This window comes from Lactuca sativa, chromosome 8 (genome assembly GCF_002870075.4).
Source record: "Lactuca sativa cultivar Salinas chromosome 8, Lsat_Salinas_v11, whole genome shotgun sequence".
Classification (NCBI taxonomy): Eukaryota; Viridiplantae; Streptophyta; class Magnoliopsida; order Asterales; family Asteraceae; genus Lactuca; species Lactuca sativa.
Window position 1 is genome coordinate 209,779,531 of NC_056630.2, and position 18,372 is coordinate 209,797,902.

The 18,372-nt window shown below is 34.7% G+C and overlaps 1 protein-coding gene across 1 annotated transcript; it reads left to right on the forward strand.

Moving 5' to 3' along the window:
* Window positions 1–15,822: 15,822 nt before the first annotated feature.
* Window positions 15,823–18,083, forward strand: LOC128127913 (uncharacterized). Its single transcript, XM_052766651.1, has 8 exons — window positions 15,823–15,963; window positions 16,043–16,121; window positions 16,493–16,968; window positions 17,055–17,263; window positions 17,341–17,448; window positions 17,521–17,578; window positions 17,679–17,777; window positions 17,991–18,083. The coding sequence occupies exons 1-8, from the start codon at window positions 15,823–15,825 to the stop codon at window positions 18,081–18,083; spliced, it is 1,263 nt and encodes a 420-aa protein (XP_052622611.1).
* The last annotated feature ends 289 nt before the right edge of the window (window positions 18,084–18,372 follow it).

Genomic DNA, 18,372 nt, shown 5'->3' on the forward strand with positions numbered 1-18,372 from the left:
GGGACACGATTCATGATGTCTCACATAAAGACTAAACCAGTCTTTTGCTATAATATGTCCATTTCAATTTGCCAAGTTCTCATAATTCAGATTATGAAAAGGGATGCCGTAATCATAATCGAATTTTAGAACGCAAATAATGGACTCATATACAAAATTTCCTTATGTTGAGCCATTCCAACATGAAATTCATATATATCCTTGACTAAATGATTAAAACCTCACGATCTTAGCTTATAGATTTGAGATGAAGTATAATTTCCTCTCCCTTAATTATAGCAAAACAACTCTTTCCCAATTGAAACTTTTGTTTTCTATAATTAACATTGCTAACTTGCAATACTTATCATAATTATCATGCTCCCACTAACATGATCATTATTAGCATAACACTTATGCTCCCACTAGCTTTGACATGTACTCAAAAATCAGCTAACTTTCTTACCAAAGTTCAGATTTCTGATACTAGATTGCTTTGATAAAACTTTATCAAAATCATACACCTTCCCTTAGATAGCACACTTGTGTGTCTAAACAGTTATGAAGAGGTATGCCGTAATCATAATGGTTAGACCTTTTTGCCACTTCTCACAAGTCCATATTAGTGTGCCGGTTAACCACACGCGCTCCACTAACGACTTTGAGAATGCAAATATCACAATTGCTATCTAGATAAAATCTACTTAGTGAAAGTGTTTCCTCACCATCACTTTCATGAATCGGAGAGAAACCTTATGACACTTAGATTTATATGGTGTGTGTGTTATTATCCATGTGAATTATCAAAACCATAATCACAAGACACAGATAATGACAAATCCAAAACCATATGGATTGAAATCAATCTTAATTTCTTGCCACCTGGCAGCCCAAGGGCCTGCCATTGCTGCCAAGTTGTTATGCAACACATTGAGAACTCTAAGAACTCATATGCATAGCCAACTTACTGGAATGGGCATAGAATATGTCGACACGATAGATTGTAAACCTCAAGTTGTGTGCTAGTGAAGAACTTCAGGTTTTATTCTTGATTAGTTCTTGAGACTTTCAAGACCTTTAAGACTCCCACTGTCCTCTTGACTTATAAGACTCCCTTGTCAAACATCCAAGAGATAGTGCGGATTCTAATCAAGATAAACACTTCACACAATTGGCCTAAGTTGGTCTTTGTTTTATCCAAAACATCACAACTTACCAATTTCAAATGTACAAGAGTAGGAAACTTTTACTCTTACATTTGACAAGTGTTTTAAACCTTCTTTAAGACATGTCACTCAAATTACAATCTTGGAGTATGACTCTAAGACTTGTATTGGAACGAAGTATGACTCATCTTCTTGATTTAACCATTTCAACAATTCAAGATCCCTCTTCTTAGTCATAAGAATGCACTAAGACTTCCTTAGAGAACTAATTGTGCTATGGTTTCTTAATCATTAAGATGATCACAAAACTGATACTAAAGTACTCTCCCATCTTTTCAGATTTGAGAAACTTTTATCCTTCTGCCTTATTTGATTCTTCTTATTCGCTCTGCCATACATTGGAACCTTTTCCAATGTCTCAGAGTTACACTTAAGCTTGTAAGTATAATCATATTTACTGAGCTTTAGTAAACTATGACGAATAGTTTTATCAATCTTTTGTGGTGGAATTAATCAGTGCACAAGAATGTGTACTCGATCCCTTAGTCCTTTACTTGACTCACACATCCATGTGAACAAGTAATTAGTCTTAATTTTCCAATACTTGAAAGTTCTCATTCATCATGCTATATAACTTGCATGATTCCAAGTTCCGGTCCAATTGAAATTTGGTTGATAAGAATCTTTCCTTATTTGGTAAATTTAGACATTACCACAAATGAAAGAATCAATTTCATATTTCCACTTTTGCTATTAATGGAATCATATAAGCAACAATTTTTCCTCAAATGGCATTGTAAGGATATTTTAAAATAAATAAAATCAAAAATTTTTCTTTTATTTTAAAACTTTGCGGAAAAACTTATCCTTACAATCCATATGAAAACTTGTTGTTATCTATTCCTAAGCAATATCTCATAACTCCTAAGAAGTAGCTCAAGAATCTGTCAAATTACGCGATAGAACTCCATCTACGCCATCAGATTCAGCATATTCTTTCTTTAAGTTTCTTCACTTTTTCTTTGATTCTTAAAACATCACCATGTGACCCAGTCATATCATGTATCAGGAATCTCAGAATAGAAACTTAGTAGAGTTAGATAGTGGAATTTACCTGAAGTAGAGTCAAACTTATTGACTTTAACATCCTTAGGTAAATTTGGCAGCTTCGCAACCAATGCCTCTTTCTTTGGCAATATAAACATATGGACCCTTTGATAATGGTACACGGAACTATCACAGACTTAGCTTTCTCTTTACCATTTGGTCAACCGAGTTGACTATGGCCGATCCCTTTCCATTGGGAAGAGAATGCTTTTCTGGATTTCCTGTGTCACTATTGTCAACGTCCATCAAGTTATAAGGAAGTTGATCTTAGCAAATAGATAAGATCATTAAGGGTCTTGTCATAGTCTGTTTCATAGGTGTCCCAAAGGAACTCACTATGTAGCTTAGAAAGTGATTGAACCACCGACTTTCTCAAGACTTTGACACCCAACTCTCCCGGCTTGTCAATATGTGACTACATCTCCAAGATGTGATCACACCTAGACCTTGCCTTGCCAATAGGGCTTGAGTGACCTTAAACTTTTCAAGAACTTGTGGGTTAGGGAGATTAGTTGGAGGAGGAGAAAGAAGTATGATTTCCAAGGGACATAATCTTCATTTAGGAAACCTTGTTTCAAGAGATTTGGGAAGATCATAGGTGTCTAAACCAGACATCTTTTGGGAGATATTCAAGATAGTTGATTTAAAGTCCTTAATATGACACCCAATATGAAATATTAAGGCTAGGACCCAACAAACTATTTTATAACTTAGAAGAGGTATGCCGTAATCCAAGCTATAAAATATTTGAAGGTAGGTGAATGACGATTCACCAATTTCCACCAAGATAAACGAAATGTATTATTAGGTTTTAATTGGTTTTGAAACTCCTAGATCTTTGAGATTCATTGAACTGTTCAAAGGCATGTTTCAATCTCGAGTGTGCCCTTCAGGTTTTATGACTGGGATGCCGAGGATCACAAAACAAGGTGTGAAGTAACCATGCAAATTACTTGGTACCCTTAAGTGTTTACCCCTTAATCGATGTGCCGGTTAACCACACACGCTCCATCGATACTATGATAAGCATTAAGTTACCCTTTGCCTACCTTGTTAAATACGCGTTAGTGTGCCGGTTAACCACACACGCTCCACTAACCGACTTAAACAAAGTGCAAAGTGTAATTTCATGGATTAGCATCTTATTCACATTTTCCTAAGTAACTAAGATTGGGTGTGATTAATAATTTAGTTACTTAGTATTTATCATTAATACTTTTAATGAAGGGAGAATTATAGTCCTGTCAAACCCGTTCGGCTAACGACCCTCCACCAGTCAAGCAAGCGGTGGGTGAGAGTGGACACCCATTAAGTTGCCATTTTATAGGCAACAACCTTATACCCACCTTATAGACCGACTTCGTGAATGAGGCGTACTAGCGGTAAGACTGACTTTACTCTTATACATATATATATTATTAACTTATAATATTATAAAGTATAAGGGTTGAATTTTAACTTTTAAAATTCTAAGGGCTAACTTGGAATTAAATTATTCATAAGAAAAACTTTTCAAATTCCAAAACTTGAGGGCAACTTTTGAAACTATTCAAAACTAATTAATTCCATAACTTATGTGTTTAAAGTAGTTTTAATCCAAAAACTCTTCAAGTTCCATAACTTGAGGACAAGTTATGGAAGACTTTAAACTAATAAAAGAACTAACTTTTCCTTTATTTTATAACTTATGGATTTAATTATGGTTACATATTTTTCTTTAATGAAGTGACTCTTGAACTTCCATAACTTGAGGACAAGTTATGGAGTCATAAAAATTATTCAATGACACAAGACTCTTCATTTTGTAACCATTGCCAACTCTTATAAATTTTATGAGTCTTTAATGTGACTCTTCATGTAACTTGAGGACAAGTTACACAAACACATTTTTATACTCAACTCTTAGATTAAAATGGATTGAAAACAACTATTTCAATTAACTTTTCTATTAATCTAAGCAACTCATAAGAACAAGATAATTCAAATCAAACTTTTTCATGTAATTAGTCTAAACCTTAAACTAATACAAAACATGAATCTATTGATAATTATCTTTGAAAATGGATTAGCATGAACATTACCACATCAAAAACAAGTTTATAAGTTCAAAAACAACTTAGGGTAATGTTCCTAGTCCATTTCTAGCCAAAAAAACTCGAAAATATGCTGTTTGGGGGTCCAACTCGTCGAGTGCATGAACCAACTCGGCGAGTTGGATCGAATTGATCACATTTTAGGCATGGACTCACCGAGTCTGATGATCAGACAGCACCAGATTCATTTTTTCAGCTTCTATTGCAGGTATAACAAGAAAACAAGCCTAGGCTCTGATACCACTGTTGGGTTATGAGCATTCTAACACTCCTAAGTGTACATGCAACCCTAAATACCTTGGATCTATGTTTTCTCTATTATACATGCAAATAAGAACATCCAAGGTATTATCCTAATCTAGCATACAAAACAATGACTATAGCAAGATAGAATACATACCTCTTTGGTGTAGAAAGTCTTCATGAAGCTTGAGTGCCTAGTGCCCCAAGTGTGACAGCTCAAATGGTTCACACAACACCAAATACACATGGAATGACTTGAGAGAAAACTACACTCATGAAAATCGGCTAGCCCTTTCTTACTATCTCTAGTGGCCGATTTTTCCCAAGAATGTGATCTTTATATAGTGTTACAATTAGGGTAAACCCTTAATTGTCATGGCTTTCCATTTCCTTGGATCCATGGGTTCAAATACACCATGGAGCATCTATGGACCATCTTATGGGTTTTAGCCCAACTTGATTATCCATGGAGCATTAGCCCACTATATAAGTATGGATGATTTACACAATCAACCCATATATTTAATTAGTCTTCTTTTGATCACTTAATTAATCCTAGATTAATTCTTGATCAATACTAATTAAATAATCTCATTATTATTATTATTAATATACTAGAACTTATAATATATTAATAACCATAAGTGTCTTATTTCTCTCATTTAGTCTATCCAAGTGCATGATGCCATGCAACCCAAATGGACCATGCCGGGTCGGGTCAAGTCTTACCAATTATAGTTATGGACTTAGACATTAATCCAACAGTATCCCCACTTCTTGGCTCGATTATTCATGCTTACTCCTAGCCTAAATTCTAATTTCAGGACGAAATTCCATCTAACGGGGGGATGATGTGACAACCGTCAATTTTCGGTCAAGTCAAAGTCAACTAAAGTCAACAAGTCAAACCGGTCGACTCAATTAACCCGTGGGTACTAGGGTTTACGTCAGGTAATTACTATACAACTCGCTATGCTAATGAGAAATCATAAATTGAAAAGTTCTTACGTCTAGATTTCCTTAACCTAAAACTGCATTAAGTAATGAACCAAACCGATAAAACAATGTTGCATACTCATCGGGAGTGTGTAAGATCCTTAAACATGGCTTAACGGGGTTTACGGACCTTGCGTTGCGAAGCCGGACACTCACAAATGTCACACACGAAACCTATCTCAATCGTTCTCACTCTATCACTCTCTATCTAGAATCTCTCCCAAATCTCTCCATGTATGCCAAATCTCTCCCAAATCTCTCTATGTATGAGAAATCTCTCCAAGTATGTGAAATCTCTCCCAAATCTCTCCACATATGTCAAATTTCTCCCAAATCTCTCTAAGTATGAGAAATCTCTCCAAGTATGCGAAATTTGTCCCAAATCTCTCTAAGTATGAGAAATCTCTCCAAGTATGTGAAATCTCTCCCAAATCTCTCCACATATGTCAAATCTCTCCCAAATCTCTCTCAAAAGTTCCTTAAACTTTTTGTAGTCTTTCGGGGTATCCCGACCCTTAACCAGGTCAAAAACCGCTTAAAACGGGGTAAAAACGTTTAAAATAGATTTAACGACCCGAAACCCCTCTTATGGAGCCGAACCCTCTTAAGGACCCGAAACCCCTCTTACGAACTGAACTTGTCAGAAGCGAAGGTGTCAGAAGCGAACTTGTCAGAAGCAAAGGTGTCAGAAGCGAACTACCCTATCTCGGACCGAACCTTCTCAGGAACCGAAGGTCCCTTCGGACCGAACCTCGCATAGGCCGAACCCTACCTTCGCCTTCGCCTCCTACCCCTTTCGCTCCATTTCACCTTCGGCCCAGCAACAGAAGGGACCGAACCTCGGCCTAGGACCGAGAGGTCTCGCAGGAAGCTCTTTTCACTACAAGAAAAAGACCCTTTTACGACGCACAAAATACGACGCTCATTGATTTATGTTACGCAAGAGAGAGAGAGAGACATTAAAAAAGTGTCATCTCTTCAAAAAATTTAAGTATATATGTCGAGCTTTATTGAGTGCCCTTAGAGTTAGTGTCTAATGTAAAAAACTTAAAAACACGGAGGGCACTTAATGTAAAATGTGCGCCGTCTCAATGAATGTCGCATTATAATTTTAGTGAAAGGCGCGCGTCTCTTCACAATAATCGAGGTTACTAATAAAATATCTAACACTCACTATTCATCAGTCACTACACTCTCTACGATTTGATCGACTCTAAGACCACGACTCGCCTCCCCTTGCAGACAACGTCTCCTCCTCTGATCGTTAGGTTACTTCTCCTTTGGCTGATTTCGCCTCACCGACGACCGTGGGCTCAACTGACATCATTGGAGACTTCTCAAATTTACTTGCCCTAGGTCTGATTAAGGTGTTCCTGTTGAAACGATTTAGGCCAAGTGAACTTCCCGGTTGGCCAGAGAACCTTGTAACAGAAGAGAAAGAGCAGAAGAAAGTCGACACAAGGGGAAGAACCGCCTGGTAGCCATGAATCTGATGCTAAGTTGAACACATTCAAGGGTTTCTCACCTAGTGAAGCTTCTTAAGTCGAACACAAGGTAAAATCTGAAGCTTCTCAAGTTATATGTAATGTTTTTATCCCCTTCTTTCATCTTGCGAACATTTTCTCTGCTTTTTATCCCAAACTTTCACCTTGTCCTCAAGGTGAAGAAAGGATTGGATAACCGTGTATGTATAATGTCAGTGGCCTCAGAAAAGAGACGAAAAATCCCTCAAAATTCTCTTTATCAAACTCCCCTGTGAGATGTTTCTCTTCAGGTTCTTCGAACCCTGGTCTGGTAGAACGTAATTTGTTTGTTTTCTGATTGTACATATGAAATTATGAAATCATGTGGTGTCTTTCATTTCAATTGGGGGTATGTATGGACGATTTGTAATAGGGATTGAGATTATGAAATCATGGGTAAAGCATTCATTAAACCCTAAATGTAGATGTCTGAGTCGAGATTTATTTTTGAATTGTTGAGAAATTCTGCAAGGACACTTGATCTTCTCAAGAATTATTGGATACATAGAAAAAAGTTCCAAGTTGTTTGACTTAATTAGTCAAAAAGCATCTTATTCTGGAACCAAAAGACTTGTTAGAGCATATTAAACATTGAAAGTGTATGTATTTATGAAATCAGACAGTGATTCATTTTGCATTTTGATCATCACACAACCTCTTCATTTGTAACACACTAAATTACTACTTCCTTTATCATATAAAATTCAAACACTTACTTCCTTTATCATAGAAACTACCCTTCATATACACTACTTCCAAACATACATACATACATAATACATAGCTACACATATGTTGAATTCTTTTGGTCTCTCACACCTTTCTAAAACCAAAATATATTCACCAACTTATCTTACTATCTTGTTTTATGAATATTAGAATATACACCACTTTACAATGTTTATTTACAGCCAAGGGTCAGATTCAAAAACCACATTAAAACATGGGATCTTAAATAATTATAATTTATATAAACATGAGCATGCCTAACTTATGGAAAGCCTATCTTCAAGTTCTTTTCTGTACACCTGTATCAAACCACTACCATCTGTAACTTGAAGCTTCTCATTTAACATTGTCTTGTATTCATCATCTCTATCTTCTAAACCACGCATTAGTTCAACCTGTTCAATACAAACACCACATCATTTGTTGGTAATCACCATAAATTTATGATGTTATGTCTTGTCCTAATGGGGCCCACATCATTTGTGGTATCTTTCATTTCGATTGGGGGTATGTATGGACGATTTGTAATAGGGATTGAGATTATGAAATCATGGGTGAAGCATTCATTAAACCCTAAAGGTAGATGTCTGAGTCGAGATTTATTTTTGAATTGTTGAGAAATTCTGCAAGGACACTTGATCTTCTCAAGAATTATTGGATACATAGAAAAAAGTTCTAAGTTGTTTGACTTAATTAGTCAAAAAGCATCTTATTCTGGAACCAAAAGACTTGTTAGAGCATATTAAACATTGAAAGTGTATGTATTAATGCTTCTAACTATTTTTGCTCGTAGGACTATTGGCAAGAGGATTAAAAGTGTATTGATCTAGGTGGTAACTACAACTATTGTATGTGGCTTGGTGCTGCGCATCTTATACGGTTAGTATCTCCTCCACTTATTAATTTATTCCTACAAGAAACATTGTCACTTATGATCAAATGCAACTAGGAGTAGAAGCTACATTTAGTCATTTAGAAGGTTGATCTCCCTGGTTTCCCATGCAAGTAGGTATGATGGGCACTACCAAAAAAATTAGCTTACATGGCAAAAATTACTATTCTAGCTTTGCATTTTGTATACTTATAATTGGATTGATGAATGAGATGTTTCTAGGCTTTGACATAATCTGACTGTGGTTAGTTTCATGGTCACACTAAAGCATAAATGGGCATGATTTCTGAGTTCACAGCATTGCTTGCTTTATGAAAACGTGATTTTTAGTTACTTTAATGAAGTCTTTTCAAGAAACTAACAACATTCGAGTTTTAGAAAGCTCTTAGGCGATTTTAACAAGTAAAAATTCTTTTTAATTGGATTTATGAGTGATTTAATGTGAATTTTTTGAAGATCAGGTACTTTTATCTTGTATATAAAAAGAGCAGCTGAGAGCAAAAAGCTATTTTTTACAGTAACATCAATGTATGCATCAGTTATCACAGTACCATGATTTTTTACCCCTATATTAGAATGAATACGATTCCATTTGGCTGTTTCTCTTGAATATATATGCATGCCAGTCTCTTGTCCCACCAATGTTCAAATCCTTACAGCCAGAAGCAACAAACGCATGCTTCAAAGTATAATATCCAAGCTTGCATTATGTGAACCTTTGTTCACACATAACTTGCTAAATGCTAATGTTCGTTAATTTTTTTTTCATAATTGTGCATTGAAATATGCATATATTTACAATGAGTTACAATTTTTTTGTTACTTGCTGTAGGCTCAAAGGGTGATAAAGCAACAGTTTCTGCTATAAATTACACCGATATTCCACATACTCAGGTAAGAAAAGGTATTTATTTTTAATCTATCTATTTTTTTAGGGTACATAAGTTTTCTATTTTTCATTTTCTAAGATAGATTGTATTATATTATTTTGATTAAAAATTCATTTTTGTGAATATTCGTTTAAAATATCCAAGCCTTTTTAACTTAACATTAAAAATAATCAAAATCCTAACATATATTGTACATACTCTACAAGCAATACATATAACATATAGCTCAACAGAATGAGATTAAAAAGAATGTCATCCAAAAAGCTTCTTGCTACTCTACAAGCATTACATATAACAGTTGCACCTCATCTTTTCTAACAGATCCATCAGGTTCACCCTTTAACAGGATTCATACAAATCAATTCAAGCATATTATAACAAAAACAATAATTAATCTATAACTAAAGTTTTTATAGATAATAAAAACAACCTTGAGAAACAGAGAGTTTACCTGTGACTGTGTGTTACCTTGATTAGGTTGCAGTTGTGCTCCTTCTTTTCTAACAGATCTTTTATAGATCTTAGGTACTCAACCTTTCACAGGATTTATACAAATGAATTCAATCATCCTTATATAATAATAAAATGATAATTAATCGATGTGTGATGAAAATTTTACTAACCTCAATCTGCCACATTAAATCAGGAATGGAAACAAGTAGAAACATCAACGCATTAACCAACAAAGACAGAAGAGAAACAAAGAAAGAAAGAAAGAACAAAGAATAGCCATACCTTTAGGAAGTTCTTATGCAGTATTAATCACAATTAACATCAAACATAAATATTTATACATTTTTAGAATGTAACTATCAACTGACAGTTAATACCTAATTATGGCAGTTACTTTCTATCTAACTAACACAACTTTCACTAATTCCCATTCTTAAAAATACGTGAAACCAAATATCAAATGCATGTATTTATATTTGTAAGATTGGGCTTGGAGCAATCTATATTTATTAAAGAAAATATTACAGTTAGATAATTACATATTGAAAAATAAAGCTAATTTTAAACAGATTGACCACCCAAGGGTAAAAAGGTCACACACATAAATTATGAAGTAACGGGTTTGCAGGTGGTTTTGTGTTGGATACCTGTGTAGCCCATTTCTAACTTTCAAATTTCTGCAAAAGATCATATTCAAAATTTTAAAAGTATTTCTAATTTTCAAATTTTTGTAAAAGTTCATAAAATTTTATAACAAACACATAAAAATATTCAAACAAGCTGAAAAAGTAATTGGATGCTGACAAGGTAATTGATAACCTATACAGTTTTGGTCCCTGCTTCAGTTTTGTCCCTGTACAGTTTTGGCCCCTGTACAATTTTTTTGTCCCTGTATAATTTTGGGCCCTGTACAGTTTTGTTTTTGCATAGTTTTTGTCCCTAAACATGCGTAATCATTATTGCTTTAAATGGTAAATAATTATGCAGGTTGGCAACAAATGTTTAATGGATAAATCATGGATTTCCTCTAGTAGATTATCAAATGCATATGATGAAGGTGTGAATGCTTTTCTAGAGTTTGCACAAACTAATAATCCAAAGTTAGATGTTATTCCATGCCCTTGTGTAAATTGCATCAATTTGTTTCACCACTCAATTGACAATGTCCGTTATCATTTGTTTGCCCACGGCTTCGATGAGAATTATAAGATTTGGTCTTTCCATGGAGAAAAACAACCCAATAGTGATTCTAGATGCCCTAACAATTCCATTCCTCCTGATGCTATTTATACAAAGGATATGCTACATGATGCCTTCAAATATGTAGACGATGAACCTGATTCGTTGAAATCACTTCTTGAAGAGTGTGATAAGCCACTTTATGTAGGGTCAAAGTATAATACACTTAGTGGATTATTGAAATTCCAACATTTGAAGGGTCAATTTGGATGGTCTGATGCTAGTTTTGATGCTTTGTTGTCTGTCCTAAAAGATATCCTACCATCAAACAATACCATCCCTACCTCGATATATGAGTCCAAGAAGTTGCTAAAAGGAGTAGGTCTACAATATGAGAAGATTCATGCATGTGAAAATGATTGTGTTCTATTCTAGAAAGAACATAAAGATGCTTATCAATGTCCAACTTGTGGCACTTCTCGTTGGAAGAAGAATTCCAAAAACGTACCTTCAAAAGTTTTGTGGTATTTTCCTATCATCCCTAGATTTAGAAGAATGTTATCAATACCACAAATTGCACATGACTTAACTTGGCATGCACAAGGTCGGGTCACTAATGGGAAACTTACTCATCCTCACGATACCCCTTCTTGGAAGCTTGTTGATAACACGTGAAAAGAATTCGGACAAGAAAAAAAAATCTTAGATTAGCCTTGTCTGTTGATGGTATCAATCCACACAAGTCATTAAGTTCCAAGCATAGTTGTTGGCCGGTTATCCTAATAACATATAATCTACCCCTTATTTGTGTATGTCAAGAAAATTCATGATGTTGACTCTGTTGATATCTGGGCCAAACCAACCTGGTAACAATATTGATGTCTACTTGGCACCATTGATAGAAGATCTAAAGCTCTTGTGGGAAACTGGCGTTGAGACTTTTGATTCTCATAAGAAAGAATACTTCAATTTAAGAGCAATATTACTTTGGACTATAAGTGATTTTCCCGCATATGGTAAACTTTCGGGGTGTGTTACCAAAGGTTATTATGCTTGTCCAATATGTTCAAAGAATACTTGTTCACAATGGTTGCCAAAGTCCAAAAAAGTATGCTTCCTTGGGCATAGAAGATTCCTACCACTTGAACATCCTTTTCGCAAAAGAAAAAAACATTTCAACAATCTACACGAGCACAATTTTATGGCACAACCATCATCAGGTGAAGATATTTATAACTATCTGGCGGCATTTGAGACTACATGGGGTAAGAAGATAAAGCCAAAGAAGGTAGTATCAAAGAAGGTAGGATCAAAGAAGATAAATTCAAGGAAGGGAGCTTCAAAGAAGGAAACGCCAAAGAAGGAAAAAACAAAGAAGAAAAAAGAAAGTATCGACAAGAGATCTAAATTTTGGCATAAAAAGTCGATTTTTTTTGAAGTTGGATATTGGAAGAAGTTGCCTGTTCGCCATTAGTTAGATCTCATGCACATAGAGAAAAATGTGACCGAGAGTGTTTATGGGACAACGTTGAATTTGCCTCACAAGACGAAAGATGGATTAAAAGCACGACAAGATCTTGAAGCGTTGGGCATCAAGACTGAATTACGACCTGAACCAAAAGGGGATCGACATTGGCTTCCGCCTGCCAAGTACACATTGAATTCCGCAGAGAAACATCTATTTTATGAAACCCTGGCTAACATAAAAGTTCCTTATGGGTATTGCTCTAATTTCAAGAATCTTGTGTCGGATGATGTTTCAAAGATGAATGGTTTGAAGTCTAATGATTGTCATGTACTAATGCAAAAACTTCTCCCTTTTGCAATCAAAGGGGTGTTAGATGTGAAGGTGCGGAGAACAATCCTAAGCCTGTGTCATTTTTTCAATGAGTTGTGTAGTAAAGTTGTTGATGTTAGTAAGCTAGGCAAGTTGCAAAGTGACATCGTATTAACATTATGTTTGTTAGAGAAGTACTTTCCTCCTTCATTTTTCGTTGTCATGACTCACTTGATGGTGCATTTAGTTAGAGAGGTGAGGTTGTGTGGCCCGGTTCATTTTAGGTGGATGTATCCATTTGAGAGATACATGAAAACACTTAAAGGGTTTGTAAGAAATCATCATTGACTCGAGGGTTGCATTGCAGAGTGTTATGTGGCAGAGGAGGCCTTAGAATTTTGTTCAGACTACTTAAAAAACAAGAAATCAATTGGCAATCCTCATGAACGTGTTGATGAAAGAATCCGCAGTGGCAAGCCTTTATCAAAGGCTACAATTGATGTTGTAGATGCTCAGTTACTTGATCATGCTCATCTTTATGTATTACGAAACACTGCTGTTGTGGAGCCATGTATAGAGTACGAATTACATGAAACTGTATACTCTTATACCATTATTTGTCATATAAAATATTCTTCTAACTTGTAATACACTTCAGGCAACATATGTTGGAATTGAAGGATCTGAACCCCCGTCATGCTCGCAAGAGTACATGGTTGCATAGCCAACATAGTCGGACATTTATTAGTTGGTTTAAGAGAGAGGTTTGTTTTTAAAATAAGATTGTTAGAATTACAATATTTTTAATTATTTTTTTGAATTACGTTAATTAGATATTTTTCTATTAGGTTGGAAAACGTTTGGCTAACAGGGAAGATATTTGTGATGATGTTCGTTGGTTGGCCAAAGGGCCTAATTTTGCTGTTACTAAATATAGCGGTTTTGCCATAAATGAGTATCATTTTCATACAACATCTCGAGATGAGTCTAGAACAACTCATTGCAGTGGAGTATCTTTAGTTGCACATACTATGCAGATTGTTAGTGCAAAAGACTCTAATCCTGTGTATGGTGTTGTTACTTACTTCGGTTGTCTAAAGGAGATATGGGATCTTAATTATTGCATGTTCAGTATTCTTGTATTCATGTGTGATTGGGTTGATAGTCGTGGAGTAAAAAAGGATGATTTAGGATTCACGGTAGTTAACTTTGATAGGCTTGGTCAGAAGTCTAAACCCTTCGTATTAGCTAGTCAAGTCAAACAGGTTTTTTATGTTCAAGATCAACAAGATGAGAATTTGCATGTTGTTGGATTCACACCTCATAGGATGTACAAGTATGGATCAAATGGTGAAACTGATGATATGTTGGAATTTGATGTTACTTTTGATTTAACACAAGACTCCGATTTATTAGACCTTGATGATGATTTTTTGTGTACGCGTCCGGATGGCGAGGGCATATTAGTTTTAATATTTTTTTTGCAGAATAATAAAGTTTTTGGTATGTTTTTATTTCAGATTTTGAATGTGATTAATTTTTTTCCAACTGCAACAAATAACAGCGTACTTAATTTAATTTTAATCTTGTTGAAACAGGTTGTGTTTTTGTGACATGGAATCAAATTCAGCTTCTGATCACGATGAGGACTCCAAACAAAGAGGTCCGACAACAAAGACAAAAGCTAATAAAGTGAAGCTTGTAATAACTTACAATAAAAAAGGTGTCCCGGTTGCAAGAACAATGGTTCCCATAACCTATGACTCGTGGCTGGAAGTTAGTGAGGAAGTAAGGGAAGGGTTATGGCAATATGTTTTGGTAAGTCTCTATTTTCTTCCTGTTATTACCTTTGTTCAGATCTGTTTTTGTCCCTGTTCAGATTTGTTTTTGAACCAACCTTTTTTTATGTTTCAGGAAAAGTTTGTAGTTGACCCAAAGAGCCGGAAGCAAACTCTCCAATCGATCGGGAAGAAGTGGGGAAACTTCAAACATTATCTATATGCCAAGTTCATTAAGAACCGAAGTAAAGATCCCAAGGCAAATCTATTCAAACCTCCGAAAGATTATCCGTTTATAAAGAAAGAAGATTGGAAAGTTTTTGTATCCCATAGAGTTACAACGAAGTGGGAGGTTTGTTAAACTTTTCTTATATGCATTTGTAGTTACAATTTTAATGTTTGTAGTTACAATTTTAATGTTTCTAATGCAGGAGAAAAGTATGAAAGCTAAAAATACCCGTGCACATCATAAATACAATCATCGTTTGAGCAGAAAAGGATATGTTGGACTCATTAATGACATTGTATGATTCCCACTGAATGTTGATTATTTTATTTATATATATTTATGTTAATTGATTTTGTTATTCTTGATAATTTAGATGCAAGAAACCGGCAAGACGGAAGAGGAGATTGATAGGACAGTGCTGTGGAAAAAAGCAAGAAAGTTGAAGACAGGAGGATACGATATAGATGTGAAGATGATTGTTGATAAAATTGTAAGTTTCATTAATTCCCAAATATATAAAAAAAAGAACATTTGTCCCATTTTATTTTTCTAACATTTGTCCCATTTTATTTTACAGGATGAGCTTTAGAATCAGGAAGCTTTGGAGAGGTTACATGTGGAACACATGATGTGCTTACAGAGGCCTTGGGTACTCAGGAACAACGTGGGCGTGTACGAGGGTGGATAAGTATTACTTTGGAGAGGTTACATGGGGTAAATTTATAACGCCACAACAATTTTTTTATTTACCTAAGAATGTTAAGTATTACTTGGATATTGAGAACGAGATGGTGGATAAACGAATCAACAAACTTGAAGATGACTTGGAGAAACTAAAAAGAGGTGTACTTAATGTTTCTGAAGCTGCAAGTTGCCAAATAGGAGGCGTCATTGAAGATTTTGAAAAACAACCACAGGATGAATCACTTGTAAGTCCTTGAAGACAATTATGAAAAATATATTTAAAGAATTTTCTTTTTCTACAAACTAACATAATATATTTTGCAGGATAATTCATGTCTTCTTGTGGTTGAATTTGCTGCAAATGTAGTTGCTAAAGGAACCATAATGAAGTATAGTGCATCGGGTATTTTGAAATATATTTGCATTATTATTATTTATATATTTTCATTTTTTAGAAGATTGGATCTTAATTATTTTTTATGTTTATGTAACAGATGAAAACATTGAAGTTATGATTGAAACAATTTTGCAAGGAGAAGCTTTAATACCCTTTTCCACTTGAAGAGCAGTTCATTGTGAAGGTCAAAGATGCACTGGGACACAAACTAAGCTGGCCAAGACACTTAGTTATTCGATGCTCTGACCTGGTAATTCTATTTGAACATATTTGCCCTTGGTTATCTTAATTTTTCTGATATTTGAGTGAGTTCTTTTTCAGCTTCAATTCAGTAAATGATTCCTGTTTCATTATGTATTTTTGATTGCATTTGTAAGGAAAAGTGGTGGCGAAATCTGTGAAAAAGCATGCAACACCAGTGAAGAAAGCTGCAACACCAGTGAATGAAGATGTAACACCAGTGAAGGAAGATGCAACACCTCCAAAAGAAGAAATAGGAAGTAATAAGAAAGAAAAGGGGACAGGAAAAATGGTTGATGGAGAAAAACAACCATGTGATATGGAAGAAGGGAATGATGTGGAAGAAGTGTTTGGAATAGAAAAGAAGATTAAAAAGGAGAAACAAAATGTGACCGTGCAAAGAAGGTGGACCAGAGCACAGATGAAGACAAGGATAAGGATTGAGAAGAGTAGTATTTTGAAAATGACTGCAATGATGGCTGATAGACAAGTTACAAAGGTTGATTCTATAAGAGTGCAGAGTGAGAACGATCTTTTTGGGTACGATAGTTACACGTACTTAAATTGGGATGATTTTGAAGCAGTTCTTATAATGGATGAGCTGACTGGTGCTGTTATTGTGTCTTATATGATGTAAGTGCAAGAAATTTAATTTAAATAACAATGTGTCTTAAAACAAAATTTGTTTAATGAATTTAGTGTTTGTATGATAACAAGGTGTTGTTTAACAAATTGAAGTATGGCTCCCCAGAAAGAGACCAGGGAATTTGCTTTGTGAACCCGACAGTAATCTCACCAAGTACGCGTAAACGGAAATCTAAGAATATTGACGATGCAAGCAGAGGTTTAGCAGATCGGTTGTCTAAAAGAAAGGGCAATGACATCATCTTTATGCCCTACAATCCCGGGTATTGTTATTTGAAATTTTATTTTGAAAATAACAATTATGTTATTTGACATTTTATTTTTTTTGTGGTTTTTGTAGAAGACATTGGGTATTGGGTGTAGTAGACATGAAATCGGATACTTGCTATTATCTTGATTCCTTGAGCTCTGGCAATTTCAATATGCAGTTGAAGCAAATTGTTGATTCGTAAGTAATATAAATTATCAAAACACTTGATGTGAGTACAATAAACACATATTTGTTAATGTTTTTTTATAGGGCAATGGTTTTATACACTACACAAAATGGATCCAACAAAAAGGTTAAACTAAATTGGGTTAATGTTACGGTCAACACTTAATTCCTTATTGAAATTGTAGTTTTAACTTTATTTTTTTGGATCAATTGAAATGATCATTTTATATGTAATTGTGTAGTGTCCAGTTCAGCCCGGATCTACCGAATGTGGCTACTACATGCTAAGGTTCATGAAGGAGATAATGGAAGAAGGAATTGAAGTGTTGGTCAAAGACAATGTAAGGATATAGCATTCTACTTTCATTACTATAATTTATGGCATCCTTACTGTTATAGAATATGTGCTTTCATTCATTTGAAAGTACAATGCTCTACTAAGAAAGAATAATTTACATTTTATGCTTAGTTGTTAAATATAGCAACTTACTATTACAGAATATGTTAATATGCTATTTTTTATTAATAAAAACAATATGCAAATGTTTTCACAGATCGGGGATGGCAAAGCTGAGTACACAATTGCTGATATCGATGAGATACGTGAAGAATGGTCAACTTTTGTTATAGGCTTCATTTATCGATGATATGTATGGTCTTTTGACAATGTATCCGCAAAACAATGTTATGGTTAACAGTGAAATGCTAGGTATGGTCTTTTGACATGTGTAATGCTAGGTAGTCTTTTGAGACACATGTACAATTTTTTGCTAACTTTTAGTAATGTTACTTAAGGTAACTTCACATGTAGTTACCACTTAGGTAATTCAACATATATGTAAAGTTGTTTGACGTTTAGATGAAAATGAATGTTTTGGTATATTTTTCATTTATTATGTGTATTCACGTTGTAAATGTGTGTCGTAAATGCACATC

Excerpts from the sequence above, each read along its gene's own strand:
- LOC128127913 (XM_052766651.1), top strand. The coding sequence starts at position 15,823 with ATGGTGGATAAACGAATCAACAAACTTGAAGATGACTTGGAGAAACTA. Across the intron at positions 15,964-16,042 it reads AACCACAGGATGAATCACTT|GATAATTCATGTCTTCTTGT; the intron begins GTAAGTCCTTGA and ends TATATTTTGCAG. Across the intron at positions 17,579-17,678 it reads AAAAGGTTAAACTAAATTGG|TGTCCAGTTCAGCCCGGATC; the intron begins GTTAATGTTACG and ends GTAATTGTGTAG.